Source organism: Polypterus senegalus, chromosome 3, assembly GCF_016835505.1.
Source record: "Polypterus senegalus isolate Bchr_013 chromosome 3, ASM1683550v1, whole genome shotgun sequence".
Lineage (NCBI taxonomy): Eukaryota > Metazoa > Chordata > Cladistia > Polypteriformes > Polypteridae > Polypterus > Polypterus senegalus.
The window spans coordinates 270,177,315-270,193,701 of NC_053156.1; the positions used below are offsets into that span (position 1 = coordinate 270,177,315).

Here is a 16,387-nt window from a genome sequence, read left to right on the forward strand (position 1 = left end):
CTTCCTAATTTATGTAGTTTCATGGTTTCGTCTTATTACATTTTTGTACTGTAACATTAACACAGTCATCCAGGGAAATGGAGTGTCTTTTTGTTTTCTGGCTGCATAAACAATTCCTGGATGTCATGCTGAATTGACTTACTTCAACTACCTGCCTAGGCACTTCAGTTTTTTATTAAACTAGTTTGAGGCATAAGTCTGTGAATGGGAAAAGAGCAGGGATCGGGAGACTTTAAACATTTGAATTTAGAATTCTGGGGTTCGGAGGCAGCAGCCCTAAACATCTTGTAATAATCAATTTTAAAAGCAAACCATTGGAGGATGTTTTTAGTTGCAAGGCAGATTTTTGTTGTTTTTTTGATGTTTTGTTGTCAACTTTAAATGGTATGTCTGTGGTATCTGAGCATTACACTCAGCGATAACTGAAATTTGTACTTTCATACCTATTCATACTTGATGTGTGCATGCATAGTTCCCTTTGGACAGCAGCTCAAGTGATGGGGTCTAAGTAAAGTAAAAAGGTTGAGGGAGACAGACAAGGGGTCTTAAGACTACTGTATTAGCCTGTCTTTAAATGGATTTTAAAAGAAAGCTGGGCAGGACAATTGTTTATGTCAGTCAAGGAGGAGTGAAGTCGGTCGCCTGTATGGTGGGTATAGTGCCTGCATAAAGACTGTAGAAGCCTCTGATGCTTTTGTTGAATTTCTCACAGAATAGTATATTATTAGTTTTTTCCTTTTTCTTTTTAATAAACCTCATTTAAGCAGACTATTTTTCTGACACAGACATGCCTGGCTGTGACACTAGTAGCGACAGAGGTGCTGAGGATGACTCCTGTTATCCGTGGAATAGTTAAACAGTCTGTCATTGGCGCTTATTAAAAATTCTCACCGCTGGAGCATGCCTTGCCTGCTCTGACCCATTTCTGGCAAAAAAGGAGGAAAAAAACAGCTAATTTGTGAATCTTGATCCTCCTGAGGATGGCAAATCAGGAAATGAAAGGGAGGCGCACAGTGATACCACCGAAGTTTAACAGTCAGTAGCAAGAGCGGCAGGCTGGTAACCAGGACTTGGCTGAAGGAGCATTGCATTCTTGATGTCCATTTATGAATTATAACAATTAGTGATTTTGTTGTACATCTAGAAGAACTAGAGCTTGTGGAGCTACCATTCTACTGTTTTAGCCATTCAAAACATCTGAAGGAATAGGCTGTTGATATGCCTTTTGCCATACATATGAAGAAAGAATAATATACAACATGTTTAACGGGTTGAACATTTCGAGTCAGCCCCTTTTTTGTCTGTGTAAGTTTTATTCCACTGTTCTGTTACTAGATGCACTCAATTTGGTTGAATTTTGCCACCATGCGGCTCTGCATCCATCTAGTGTATACCTTTTTACTTTTCTTTAGCTTTGATGATATCCAGAGGCTTTATTATAGTTAGTTATAGCTTTTGTGCATAAATGTTTCACCTGTCTATGGTCATACAATTCTTTGTGATAAAGCTCATAGTAATGGGCACTATTCAAGGAATACATTAGTCCCATTGATTTACCCAGATATTGTATCCATGTTTGAATCTATAGCCACCTACTGGAAGGTATTTGGCTTTAGAAATCTTAAACTGTCCACAAACTGCTGGCATGGTTTGCCCCCTTAGGTCTTCTCTTTGTGGGCATTTCACATTTAATGTGTATGAGTGTGTTAAAAAGAGCTAAAATAAAACAAACCCCCACCCAAAAAAGTATTTCTTTTTTCTTTCTCTCCCTTTGACGGTCGAGGCGTTTTGTTTGTGTCTGCAGTGTCTGACCCCTTTAAATTGCTGCTAATGTTTTAACTGGGAGAATTAGTCCTTCATCACGAACGGGAATGCAAATAAAATTCGCGAGGTGGCCGTCTGAAATTGGGGTCATACTAATTTGCAAAACTAAGCATCATCGCTTCAGCGCGAGGAAATTTATTCAAAGACGGAAGGCCTAGTGTGATTATGGCACTTGTAATTATGGTTAGGAGTGATTCCAGCCTCGGCATCCCTCCCTTATGGATTAAAAAAGCTTGTCAGAAAAAATATACAGGATTTAATTATACACGAATTAAAATTGGTAATGAAATTGGGCATGAACAAACTACAAATAGCAGATGAAAAGAAATGGGCCTCCCTCGGGGGTGTTGTTCTAGATAGTGGCTGATTAGTGAAATTTCAAGTAGGACCATCTTTATCTCTCTCTTTTTTTTCCTCCACATTTTTAATATCAGAAATCCAGCTGTTAAACACCAGGTACTCTAAGCCGCAGCATTTGTGTCTCGGCACACGGGGCGTTAACGCAGTGTTACAGATCTTAGCGCTTCCATTACAGAATGCGACAGGAAAAAAGGCTGGAAGCAAACAATTTTTTTTTCAAATGATTGTGCACATCATTCAGAATTTAAAGCAATATGAAGGAGGGTGGGGCAGCTAGTAAAAGTCAAAGTGATAATTTTTGTAACTAAATGTTTGTGATTAGGTAAAGTAACCTGAATCAGTACCTTTTTAGAAGAAGACACTACAACTTGCATGTTTGCCTGTGCTGACTAGTTTATTTAAAAAATGTGAAGTACACTCAACCTTTCATACTTGGCTTACATCTACAAATTACATATCACCGTTTAACATAACAATCACGTCTTCAAGATCTTTGAGATGTGGAAGGTACACCATATTATCCAAAGACAATGTAATGAAGTTTATCAGAGTTATTAGCGATTCTTAATGTTTATGTGTATGGTTAAGATGAATCATGGTGTACATAATATATACATATGCACATGATATGACATGTATACATGAGAAAGGGAAACAATCCTTAGTCAAGTAAACATCTAGTTACACATAGCAAGATCCTAATGCACATGTGATACAGGCCATTACCTAGTCCTTTCATTTTCATACTGTTTTATTCCAGTTCAGGGTCACGGGCAACCAAAGCCAATGCCTGGAAAACTGACAGCAAAGTAGTACCCAGTAGTGGCTGGCATCAACAATTAAATATCATCATTTACCATAATGTGCAAATCTTTCAGATCTTTTGAGATGTGGAAGTAACACCAGATTATATCCAAAAGGGAAAACCAGGTGCACACAGACTGTGACTGGGATTTACTGATTACCATGCTACCCCAATTGAATTAGTAGAGTTAAAATGGGTACCAAGATTACAACCCTTAATCCTTTTATTAACAGTCAATTTCTTGAAACACACTTTCCTAAAGATAAGCATTGATGAAATGTCATGGTAAATAAAACTTTTGTGACAGTTGTTGATGGACCTGCTAATTTGTCCTTTTTGTATAATATCAAAAACTCCAGACCAGGTGGCTACAGACCTTTAATTTCATTGATTAAAGTTTGCATGTCAAGTCTGCATGTTTGAGAAACACTGCATTTGAATAATGACTTAAAGGACAGGGACCATTTAGCAAGGATCAGAGGAAAAGATGCAATAGGTCACTGGGAGTTCATGATGACAGGTTCCTTGGGTTTTTTTTTTAACCAGTGCAAGCTAATCATTTTCACTGTCCCCCAGAATAGCACAAGGTGTTAGGCTTTGAATGAGATGCCAACCCTAAGTTCACAAAATACAGAAAAGTAAGAGGTGGACCATCCATGAGTGGCCTCACCATATATAGATTTAAGATTATTTCAAATTTACATTCTTTGAATTGTGGGGAGTTTGGCAGGTAGACTTCCCCAGTGGATGACAAGTTCATATACCTACCTTCCATTTAATGCAGTACCTCTTGTTTCCCCTTAGAATGCTGTTCGCCACAACTTGAGCCTGCACAAGTGCTTTGTCCGAGTGGAGAATGTTAAGGGGGCGGTATGGACAGTGGACGAAGTTGAATATCAGAAGCGGAGACCACCAAAGATGACCGGGTAGGCAAAGCTTTACCCTCCCTTTAAAATGGAAAACAGATTGGGTTGTTTTAGGTTAATTCATTTTCAACACACATGCATAGATTAAGAAGGATAAACAATGCTGACAAGCAAGTCTTTGTTTCCCTGGATTGCAGGAGCCCAACTCTCGTGAAGAACATGATTTCAGGTCTTGGCTACGGATCCCTCAATGCCAGCTACCAGGTGAGTGTGGAGCAGATGCAAGTCAGTACCCCCTGCCAGTTGTTTGGTTGCTTGTTTGGTCTCCAGACATCTTTCAGTTTCACATGGCTTCACATTATTGGTTTATGTTAGGTACAACACAGCAGAACCCTGCACCATAATTTATAGGAAATAAATGTGAAAAAGCGCTTTTTGGCCAATACCAAACTGTGCAGATCAAAAATGATTTTTTTTTCAACTATATGAAATTGTAAAATACTGTTATAGAGCATGTATTTAATGACGTCTACTAAGGCATTTATAAACAAAAAGCAGCAAGCGACTCTGTGATGAAATAACTAAAATAATTTAAAATGGCCCAACTTTCCCAAAACACATCTGAATGTTATACTATGTGTAAATTTTCAAGCTTATTTATACATAGCAGAGTGGTTCATAAAAAAAGGTAGTAATCAAAAGTGACCATTTGGCCCATGAAGTCTCTCCCCTATTTTTCTCAATGGTACAAAGTTTGCACATTTGAATAATACAGCTATACACCTTGTTCATGCTTTTGTGATCCTTTGTGTGATGGTGTGCCTTCGGATTTCAGTTTTAAAAATACATCATTCACATCTTGTTTTTATAAAATCAAAAGGATCATCTTTATCAATCTTTAGAATTTTGTATGGAACATTTTACTCGATGGCTAAAGCAGTTCAGAAAGCTTCTGTGTGCGGACTAATATGTGAACTACATCCACAATACTGTATTTTCTTTTAAAAAAGTTAATTTCAAACAAAAAAAATCTGTCCACACTAGCGTTTTCACATCATTTACAAAAGTATCTCCATCCACACTAAAATGACAAAAATGCATACTACACTGGGCATACACAAAGCGGTCAAAAAAAATCCTTGAAGGGATGGTAACGCTGCTGGCCACGGGATTTATCACAAAACTGTAGCTACAGGTAAATTATTTGCCTTTAGTGCATGTATCCAATTTACAAACTGTACAAAAATTCAATTTAGATGCATACAAGTAAGACGTACAACAAATGCCATGGAAAGTAACTTATATTTCCGCTATGTTGGAATATATTTTTTTTCTGTGAAGGGTGACCAATCCTGAAATGATGTAATGAACTAGATTAAATCAGGGAAAGGTTACAAAATAAGCACAAATAAATAAGAGTGTGTTTAGAACCTGCATTTGCCAAAGTGTTAGTTTGCGACTGTCCACATTGCAACTTCAAACCTCCATTTTCAGAAGTATATGGTTGGGGAGGCCTTTTCAAAAGTCTCAATTTTTCTAGGGTTAAAAATGCAGGGGTAGCATGGACAAACCGTGAAAAAGGAGACAAATGTCTAAATTTTTGAACAAAAACATATTAATGTGGGTGTAGCTTAAGTGTCAGCAAACAGAACTCCTGTGCCAGAATTATTGGTCAGTTGTATGGGCCATCTACAAAACCAAACTCCTTTGTGGTGCATTCAGTGAAGGTGCAAATCATCATGTTTCCACCACAGTTTGTGTACAGTTTAGCAGTGGGTCTCAAAGCTTTTCTATATTTTTCAGTTTACCAACTATTTGTCCATAGTATAGGCTAGAGAAATGGCAAGTGAATGGTTGTACTTTGGTTACGCTGATTGAGTCAGTAGTAGGGGTTGAACTACCAGTCTTTTGCTCTACACTTTGGTATCCTAACCTCTATTCCACAATTCCTCAGAAAATCGTTTACCTAGTAACCAGACACCTTTCACAACTTTTGAGCTCCCTTTCAGAGGCCATTGCACTTAGGAGGATCTGGTGTGGTACGTTAGGGGCCTTATAGATACTAAGACAAAAAATTATAAAATGGACTTTCATCCCCAGGAGTAAGCCCAGCTCAGTGTCCCCTTTGGGCTTTTTAAAATAATTTCCATCCTTAATACATGAAGCTGTTCATTCCAGTCATGGGAATGATTCTGATAAACTGGGTCAGCTTCTAGGTACGCTTTCCATTGACAGGCGACTTTAGTTTTCTATGAACTTTCAAGGTGCTGGTATATGTGTTCATAAATGGTCTCCAGACAACCTGTTAGCCAGCATTCACCTGAAAAATGTTTTCATTTTTATAAAGGGCATCTGGAAAAGTCATCAATTGTAAACTGTTTTCTCCTTTTTTCCTGCGCTGTCTATTAAATGTGGTCATAAATTAAAAATAAAACCGACAGCAGCTCATTAATAAGGCATAATCCCAGCTCAGGCATTGTGGGAAATGATGTGCTGCCCCTTAAGAAAGTGTGCTAAGTACAGGAATGCTGGATTGAACTATAGTTCCCACATTGACAAGGTCTCTGATGATCCGTGAGAAGGCAGCTGGAATCCTGAACACCACTCCCTCCACAAGCATCCACCTCTTTAAGCTGACCTTAGACTTAAGAAGAAAATACAATTAGAAGTTAAAATCATAATATCACCAAAAGTCAGGATCCTATAAAGTACATAGGAATACTTTCATTGACAAACGAATTTAGAGAGGTCCTCTTCTATCTCAGCATATCACTTACAAATATCAAGAGAAGTGTCTTCTTCTGCTTCCTTCTAGTATCAGGAAAAATCTATTAACACAGAGACCTAGAAAAAATAAGCCATTGAGTATTCTCAGAGGGGTATCTATGTAAAATACCATCGTAACATTTTACTGAGTACCATTCATACCTCTCTCTCTCTATCTGTCCTTCATTTTATTTTCATTCTGCTCACTTATCTGTAACTTTCTTATATTGAAATGCTCAGGAACTTTCTGATGACAGTCCACACTTGAGGAGTGAATGTTTTGCTCATCCATCTGTATCTCTATCCCTTTACCAACTTGACCAAACAAGAGGTCCACCATAAACAGAAAATCTTGGTTACAGTCCTGTGACCTGGCATCTTATCAGTTTATAATCTTTGTTAATATTCAGCAGCTTTAAAAAAAGAATCAGATACTGGCATGCCAAAGTATCTAGAGATGGAGTCCAAGACATCTATGTAGTTTAATTTAAGCCCTAAGTTAGTCTCTAATAAAGACATTCAAATACAATTTAAAGGTTAACGCAATGTTTTTTCTGTAACTAGAGAATGAAAAAATAGATGGCTACTTCACAGAGGTTTAAAGGCATGCATTATTGAAAGGAGTCCTTCCCATCCACGTGCTGCTGCAGGGTGTTTTATGCTTTGAAAGTAATTGTGGAGCATCAAGCTGTGGCATAGAAGTTGTTTTCTTTGTCACAATGGAGACCCCTTGTGGCCATACAAGAAAAAACAGCTGTTGCAGCCTATTTGATTAAAGAGGCCACATTTATATTTAGGTTTTGCTGTTCTTACACTTGACTGTGTGGCACTTAAATGTCACATCATTCCATTTAATATAATTTTTCCTCTGTATCCCCTAGGCGGCCTTGGCAGAGAGCAGCTTGCCACTTTTGAACAGCCCCACACTGGTAAATGCATCGACAGGAGGCAGCATGAATATGCTACACATTGGACATGATGATGTGAGCAGCACAGTGGAGCAGATTCACAGTAATGGAAGCAGCAGTCCTGGCCTTTCGCCTCAACAGTATGGGTATGTCCCTTTGGAGGTTAATCAGCAGTTTGAATAATGGTTTATATTAAAAGTTCTTAATCAGCATAGTTGGAATACACCACAGAGAAATGTGTCATTTGCAACACCCAGAACAACCCAGCTGGATCTTAAATTCACGTCTACGTACATAGGGAGCTCATTACGAATCCTTGCTAGTACCCACTGGCACTACTAGACAGTTTCAAACTCAACTTGGCATTCTTTTTTTAGGCACCAAGTTCATGTTAAAGAGGAGCCAGCAGAGATGGAGGAGGACAAAAGATCAGTGTCGCTGATGCCTGCAGTGAGCCAAACTCTGGTGATGCCTGGTGATGATCGGGTCATGGAAGAGGAACTCCCGGGGGAAGAGCTGGAGTAAGGTGTCCAGCCTTTCCAACTCCACTCCCCTTCCCACCCAGCCTGGTGCATCCTTGTCGTCTTGTAAAGAAAAATGAAACAGCAACAGGGTCAGTCAGTCCTTCCATCAATCTGTTCATGAGCTTCAGACTTGCACAAAGCATTGGCACTCTTCAGAGCGGCCCTCATTGGGCTTGTATTTTCCTTCAGTTACATATCGTCGGAAGTTCAGTGACCAAAACTTGATTGCAATGCTTCCTGAAGCGCCTAGGGTGCTAGATTCCTCTTTCAGATTTTATCTGGCACCTGCATGCCCTGGAAATATTAAGGTTTTCCCTTGGAGGTGACACCTCCATGTGTGTGCAGTATGCTGCCTCTTCAGTTTTTTTCTGTTTCTTTGTTGATTTTTTTTTTTTTTTTTACAATGTTTTTGAATGTTTTTATTTCACCAAACCTCATGTGCAGCCCATGTAGTAGGGCTGAGAGGAAAAATATTCCTTCAGAAGGACCCCCATCTCTCCTCCATCCTGCAAGGGAGATAAACTGTTTCAATAATAATGGACCAAAGGGGGAAGGGGATACAAAATGATTAAAGAATGGAGAGGTGGGGAGTGGACCAAGATGGCCATCAAATGAAAGAGAGTGACAGAGGGAGGGAGAACTCTACTGCATGGAGAACTATTGAAGTCCCAGTCTGAGGAGCAGATTTTTAAGCCAGCTTCATTGTGCTATTGAAATACCTGTGGTCTCACAGCATCATTTGTTCTGTTTGGAAGCACCCATGGAATCCCAGTAGGTGGAGGGATGAATGCATAATGCTCCAGAGCTGAGGACAACATTTATTCCCTCTCTTTTGCCAGACATGTGGATCTGGGTGAGAGCTGTGGGTACATCTTGAATTATAAGGTCGATTCCCAGTCTCCTCATACAAATCTCTATATATTTTAAGGGTGGTTGTGTCTGAGCTAATGGATGATGTTCTTTGGTAGCCAGTCAGCTGCCTGCTTTTTCACCTACAAGCACAAGCTAAAGTTAACATGCCGGTAAAGAAGCAAAACCAGAACATGCACGGAGTTACCTCTTCAGTACAACCCCCACTGCTGCTGTGTTCCCATCAAGATGTACAACACCCGCTTTCAGAGACCTAAACCTATGAGACCCATGGCGACTGCTTATCCATCTTGTTTTCTTGTTTTAATTTTTTCTCTCCACATTTCCAAATGTAAATTTCTTCAAGCAGCACTTAAACCACCATGAGATATAAGCTAGCCAGCAAAGAGGTGTGCAGAGGAACGCAGAGGTGTTCTCCATCTCACCGGCCCATTCCTTCAATAAGGCGGCAGGTTTTGTACCAGAGCCCTGAGTCCCATTTGCTCGCAGTGCTCCTTCTGTGTGTTGTCTGTCTTATTGATGTCAGTGCTTATGCAAAAGCATTGTGTTAAATGGAAGAAAAAATAGAAAAACTGGGGGGTGGGGTGGGGGTGGTGTTTAGGATAAAAATGAAAAGAAAAAAAAAACCTCTTACAATGACACGATACCTCATTCCACTGAAGGTCCAGACCCTGACTATGTACCCGGTTTAAACTTTAGGGGGACTCCACCACACGCTATGCGTATTTAAATATATATATATGTGTGTGTGTGTATGTGTACGTATGCGTGCATGCATGGAGTTCACCGTGTGAACTGAGATTGTCTTTTTGGAACAGCTAGTGAAATTTGAAACTTTTGTCCATGAGCACAAAAGCATACCACTTCTATAGAAACCGTACCAAAATGTAATACTGTTTTCCGACTCTGTATTTGTCTTGTTTTATTATTAGTTTTTTTTTCCTTGTTTTCTTTGATTTACAGGTTACCAAAGAAATATGTATGAAACCAAAAACCCATTTTTAGTTCATTGACTTTTTTTTATTCTTCCCCTCAGTTTTCCAAAAATATTTTACACCTCAGCTGTTTGTGGGGGTTTTAAATTGTATTTATTATAATTTTTTATGTATCTTGTTTGCTTACTGTACAGAGCATTGCAAACCAAAGTGACATGATTTGGTTTCTTAAACACTACCGGTTGTCTAAGAAGCATAAAGATGTGGTTAGGCCAAAAAGCAGGCAGAAGAAGAAAATCCAAACAGTATTAAGAGACCTCTCACAGTTCCTCGAAAAGAAAAAGAAAAGCACTTAATGCTGTATCCTTGTTGCTCAGGCTACAACAATGTTGTAAACACAGACTTTAGGGTTCATGTAAGAGATAAGAAGGCTCTTCCAACCCTCTTTTCCATTTGGACCAGTAAAGCACTTAAGAGATTCTTTCTTTCTTTCTTTCTTTCTTTCTTTCTTTCTTTGTAGAAGCTAGGCAACGCATTAACTGGTGACACTAGCAAAATTGGGGGTGTCGTGTCTGACTACCCATTTAAACAGTTGCTGTGGAGCAGAAACGAAGGAGAATGATTCTCCTAAATCTAGCATTGGCACACCTTGATACTGGCAGAGGCCTCTGTTTTCAAGGTGTCCAGAAGTGGGACTCTGGAGACTTCTTTGAATGATCAGCCTGGAGTGTTTAGGAGTGCTTAACCTGATAAATACACCAGTCCACCGAGTGCCATCTCTTTGTGCCTAGAGAACTGTGTGTACTGTCTTAAGGTAGCGGGTAGGTTTTAATTGGAACTTCAATTAAACTAAAGGGGGATAGAAAGAACAATGCACATACAGTGTCATAATAATTGGAAGGCTGTGACAGTAGCCGCATTGCTTCAGACAAAAAACCTTCTTAATTAGACTTGTTTGTGGAAAAGTGTCTACAGTTTACACGCACGTGGCTGAAACGCACGGAGTGCATGTTCATAGAAGCCATTGCAGTAATCCAAAAACCAATGTTAGTAATAATATAATGACACTACCTCTTCAGAAGAGAATGTCAGAGAGTAAACAATTGTTGTGACGCTGATTTCACTTTTTTATATATATTTTTCCCCTTAAGTTTTGAATACCAAATTAATTTTATTTCCCAAGTTTATGCAGCATGTATTAAAGTGTTAGATTAAAGCATAAGCCTCACACTACATCTGATACACAAAAATCTAGAAGTATTAAATAACTGATAACAATGACAGAAAAAGTACTACCTCTTCCCAAAAACTATTATTCCATAATTGTTATTAGACATTTTGAGCTATTGCTGTACAGACTGCATCATCCTTAAGTGGTCCATTACCATACAAAACACGTGGAAACAGCTTTTACATCCAAGCATCATTTTGTTTGCTAATTACTGTATTTTAATGAAGGCTGGCTCTCAAGAAACTGCTGAGGTCAAATGTTGTGCTCACTGGAGAAACCCTTTCAGTAGTGGGACCAGTCCTGGCAGAGCCATCTTCACAAGGCAAGCCTCCTGCTTCCAAAAGAAGCAGTATTTCATGAAAGGGAAATGTTTGAGTCCCTTATTATAACATGTCGTCTCATGAATGTAACGTTTTTACTTTGAACCTATGTAGTATGCTTTGTCTGTCAACACGTTCGGATGCCTTTTTGAGGATGGCTCTTTTTTGTTTGTTTTTACTGTCTTTTTTGTGGTATTATGTTTAAACTTTGTATTTTTTTTTTTTAAAAATTGCCTGAAATGAAACACTAAATACGGAAAATACATATATATATACCTGTATATCTCATTTTGATGTGTAAAATTCCTTCCTCACAAACCCAAGTCAAAAAAGAGGTTCTTAATGTACCTTAGTAGCATAAAATGTCATGTGGTGGAAATGGATAAACTTTTTGACTGCATCACCCAGTGCCTGCCATAATGGAATGAGAACTATTATTAAACAGATATCTTGGGGATTCTTTTATTTCCCTACTTTGTATCCCATAATTTCAGAATATTGTTGTAAACATCATCATTAATTTTTCACAAGTCTTTTTTTATACACAATTAAATATTCAATTTTATTCCCTGTACAGTTAGTTAAAGTAAAGTTAAAGAGTGTTTATGTGTGCATTTGATAATTTATGTATATAGCTTTCAGTGTGTGTTAGTAAACTGATTGCAACAGCAATGCAAAACTTAGAAGTGCATAGTTACTTAACATCACTGATCCAGCATATATCCAAACTCATCTATATCTTCATGGCCTGGTGGGAAGCCACATACGTACTGCTTCCAGCACCATCGCTGATCGAGGATTGATTTGCCACGTAATGCCTTCAGCCCGTAAAATGCCGTGAATACTTTAAGATTTGTTTAGAAGAAAGAACATGGCTGTTGTTTGCTGGCATAGTTCAAGAACTTGTATTGACATCACACTATTTCCCATGTGTGCTTATAATACATATGTACTGAAGTATGTACATATTATTCATGCTGTATGTGTGGGCAGTTACATTCATTGTGTCATATGTGTGTGTATATATATATATATATATATATATATATATATATATATATACACACACATACATAAACTCTAAACCTGCTTATTCTATTTTTAGTGTCATAGGAGGCAGAAGCCTTTCCTTAGAGTCAGTCTTTCTTTTACGGTATTTGGGATGTGGGAGAAACCTGTGCATTGATAGAGAAGCCATTCAGAAATATGTTAACTATGTTGAAAATCTAAAGAAAGTGATTTGGAACTTAGCCTATTAGAGTTGTAAGACAGAACTGCTGGCAATTGTGGCATTGGGCACCTATATAATATTACATTTCTCAAACTGAATACTAGTTTTGTTTTTTGGTTTTTTCGCTACTAAACACAACACTAAAGCATGTGGATTAATTATTGCTTGCGGTTTGTGTTGGTTGCACATCACTCTTGGTAATACTACTAAAGGGGCAGGCTTTCATATTTCACACAGACAGAGACACAAATACATTGACGCTTTTCCAGTTTCCTTCTTCATGCCCATTTTGTGATCAAATTTTTTTTTTATGTTTTACACACAGTTTTAGCCCACTACTAGAATCAGCATTACATACCTGGGGGGCCACCCCATCCAACATTGCCTGATACAGGTCTGTGATGTTATGTTGGCCTTGCAAAGCATCACATTAATCAAAGCTGGCCAGTTTCCATTAAAAACATTTGGTGAACATGTTCACCAGTTGAGCACAGCATATTTCCTGTGAACATTTCACTGATCAGTATGTATGTGTGTGTGTGTGTGTGTGTTTACAACTGTGTATATGTAGTGCAAAACAGACAGTGAAAAAGATTGGTGTGTGCACCTTTTGACAGTATCTGATCTAATGACACTATTACTAATGTTTTGCCTTTTGGGTGGAACAGTCTACTTTTACTTTTATTTCTAGACTTCTGTCTAAGAAGCATCATGTCTGTCACTTTCTATTTTTTTTCTCTTGCCCATGCCCATTCATCACATTGTCACAGTATCATCTAAATTGCTGAAACACAATCTGAGTCAACTGAACGAAAAATAAGCTTTATTTCTTCAAGATCAGAGTGTGGTGACAGGGCCTGTTCTGCACCCCCTAGATGACTGAGGTTTCTTTTGAAAGTGAAAGAAAAAAAAACCTGAATGAAAGTGCCCAGTTCATATGCTTAAAGTTGTGAGCAGTTTCCTGTAAATATGCTTGCCCTTGACTACACATATTTTATTTCTTTCTAAAGCAACAAGTGCTGAAATTATGGGATGTTATTGTTAGAGTAAGGCAGTGATGCATATCAAACTCCAGAGGTTTGTTCCTACACACAAGTGTGTTGACTTCTTCACTAAACTGTTCATATGAAGAAGCCAGGCAGTGGTTGCCTTCAGGTATTGCTGAATTTCTTTGTCATCCTGAGCAACTTTTCATTCAACATTTCCCTGCTACCAGTAATCCAAGCTCCTTTATGCTAAGACAGTAACTAGCACCATGCACCTTTTGAATTTATTACAAGGCAACGATTTAAGACATGCTTCTGACTGGTTTAATTCTGTTTTATTTGACATTTGGTAAAAAGTCCAGGTTTTAAATGGTAAGGATCCAGTGTTGAAAGTGTGAAACTTTTCTGTGTGTGTGTGAGTGTGTGTGCGTGCGCATGTGTAATGTTCATTGCTAAATCCAGTATGATAAAAGGGGACAGTGGAGGCTGAAATCAAAGGAAAATGCATTCATCCAAAGAGTCAAACCAGTGCAGACCAAGGTCCGCTAAAGACAAAGAAATGACAGTAGCATGTGTCAACAGGGATCCATCTCTGACACCGACCTTTCACCCGTGCTCTAAAAGGTACATCTGTTAACCGAGTTGTTTTCTAAATTGGAGGTGAGCTGATGATCCTGTTTGGGGGAACAGTGATGTGACTTGATTACAGTAGACAAATGACTTTGCAGCCCTCCTGTTCTGATGTACATTATTGCTTTAACTCAGCTCTCAAGAGCATTTATGTTTTTATTTTGTTGTCTTTTTATATATATAAATATATATATATATACTTTTGCCTTTGGCTGGCATTTGTAAAGCTTTGAGCCCCCCTCCCGCCCCACCCCAAACTTCATTGCTTTGCTGAAAGAAAAAGTGTATGTATTTATCAAATTAAGTTCAACAGGTAAAATGGTTAAATAGTTTTTCATAAAGCGTCTGGGACGATTTTTTTTTATTATTATTAAATGTATTATCTTGAAAAGAAAGAAAAAAGCGTTAGATAAGTGGTTTAGGTAACACACCTGTTTGTATATTTATCTTAGCTAGGTCTATTTTGATACTTTTTTGTCTCTGTACTGCATTTATGCATTTTTAAGGTAAAAGAAAAAAATGAACGAGTTTTCTTGATACCTCAAAAGGACTTTACTCAGACAGGACCAAACCTTGACAATTTGAAGAAAACAAAGAAAAAAAACTATGTAGCCCTCTCACTTTTCCGAAGGAGCAGTTTTAAGGTGTTTTGTGGGTCCGTTATGGTGCCAATCCCATTTGTTTTGTTTTTTTCCCTGCCATTCTCTTGAAGACTCTTTCTGCAGGCAGTGGTAGTTTTGGACACCTGCCTCTGGCTTGGAGAACCACTTTATTCCACGTTGCATTTGGATGACACCACTGCGGCACACTGGTATTCCAAAAAAAAAAAAAAGACTTCCCAGAAGTGTTAGCTTTACTGTTGTTGCCTAAGGGTCCACTGGAAAGTGAATGTTTTGTTCTGGGCTCCATATGGAAATATGATGTACGCCTCATCCTGCGCATCATGTAGCCAGGGATATATTGGGACGGCTTTAAAGGGAGGCACAGCCATCAGAGGACCACAGATGCCCCCACATTACAGCAGCACTTTTTCTTTTTGTCTTTTTGTTTGTCTATCAGACGGACTCCATACTGGAGAGACGCTTCCACTTAATAATCCAACCAGCACCATAGAGGATGGGCCCACTGCTCCTCTCTTGCTCTGCCACATGTATATGGATTTTCTTGCCAGTGGTGATCCTTTTTAAGGTGTTGCAAAGAACTACCACTTCCTGTCTCATTGTATTCTTCGAATGTGTTTAAAAAGGAAAAAAAAAAAGACTTTTTTTTTTGTTTTGTGACTTTTCTGTACACATTTGAGAACCGCTTGTGTGTCATGAGAGGTAAGCAAAGCAGTGGCAGAGTGCGACTGAACTCAGAATGTTGCTGCTGGCTCGCCTCATTGGAGAGACGCCTCTCTGATCCAAGTCACTGCCATTTTTCTTCATGCTGTATTAAAAAAAGGAATGAAAGAAAGAAAACACATATATCTGTGTATTTGTAACCTGAATCTCCTTGTGTCTGTTCATGCAGACAATAAACAAAAAACTGTACAGTAGTTCTAGTTGCATGTATTCTGTACTAATTATTGACAATGGCATTATAAAATGCAATAAAATACTTATTACACTGTCTCTACAAGCATGTTGTCCCCTCATTTCATAGGACAGATTACATTCAGAGGTCACAGATAGTTAGACTTTTCAAGACGGGAAGCAAAAGGCGCCCAGGGCCAGTGCTCTGAATGGCAAAGGTGATGCAGGGGCTTTCAGAGGCAGGCACTAATCTTGCAGGGTTGGCATTCCATTCTGAACCATAGTCCAAGAAAGGCCTGGCTCGGTTATCCTGTTGTCATTATTTGGCCAGCTTTGTCTAGAGAGTTATGTAATTGTGAAATCGTACTACATGCAAATAGACCCCCACCATAAAGTCTGTGGTGCCAGCTTGCCAAACTCCAGACTGGCTTTGATATCTGCACTGCTGCCCAACAATGATGAGGGAATCTCAACTTTCCAAAATATGTGTGTAATAGTAAATGGAAGGTGCTTCATAATGTCTGCCAGTGCTGGTTGGTCTTCTGGCATTAAGCAGATTTGAGGACCAGGCTTCACCAGATTAATACTATGATAAAGACCACCAGTTGTTTAGAAAT

General features: G+C 38.7%; 1 protein-coding gene across 4 annotated transcripts in view; it reads left to right on the plus strand.

The window, feature by feature from the left end:
- Positions 1-15,869, plus strand: part of foxp4 (forkhead box P4) — a 244,257-nt gene extending 228,388 nt beyond the window's left edge. For all 4 annotated transcript variants that reach the window (XM_039749164.1, XM_039749167.1, XM_039749166.1 and 1 more), the window contains exons 14-17: positions 3,794-3,915; positions 4,053-4,119; positions 7,503-7,675; positions 7,907-15,869. In XM_039749164.1, the coding sequence (XP_039605098.1) occupies positions 3,794-3,915; positions 4,053-4,119; positions 7,503-7,675; positions 7,907-8,054 (510 nt within the window). In that variant the 3' untranslated portion in view covers positions 8,055-15,869. The remainder of the gene's footprint in view (positions 1-3,793; positions 3,916-4,052; positions 4,120-7,502; positions 7,676-7,906) is intronic.
- Positions 15,870-16,387: the final 518 nt, after the last annotated feature.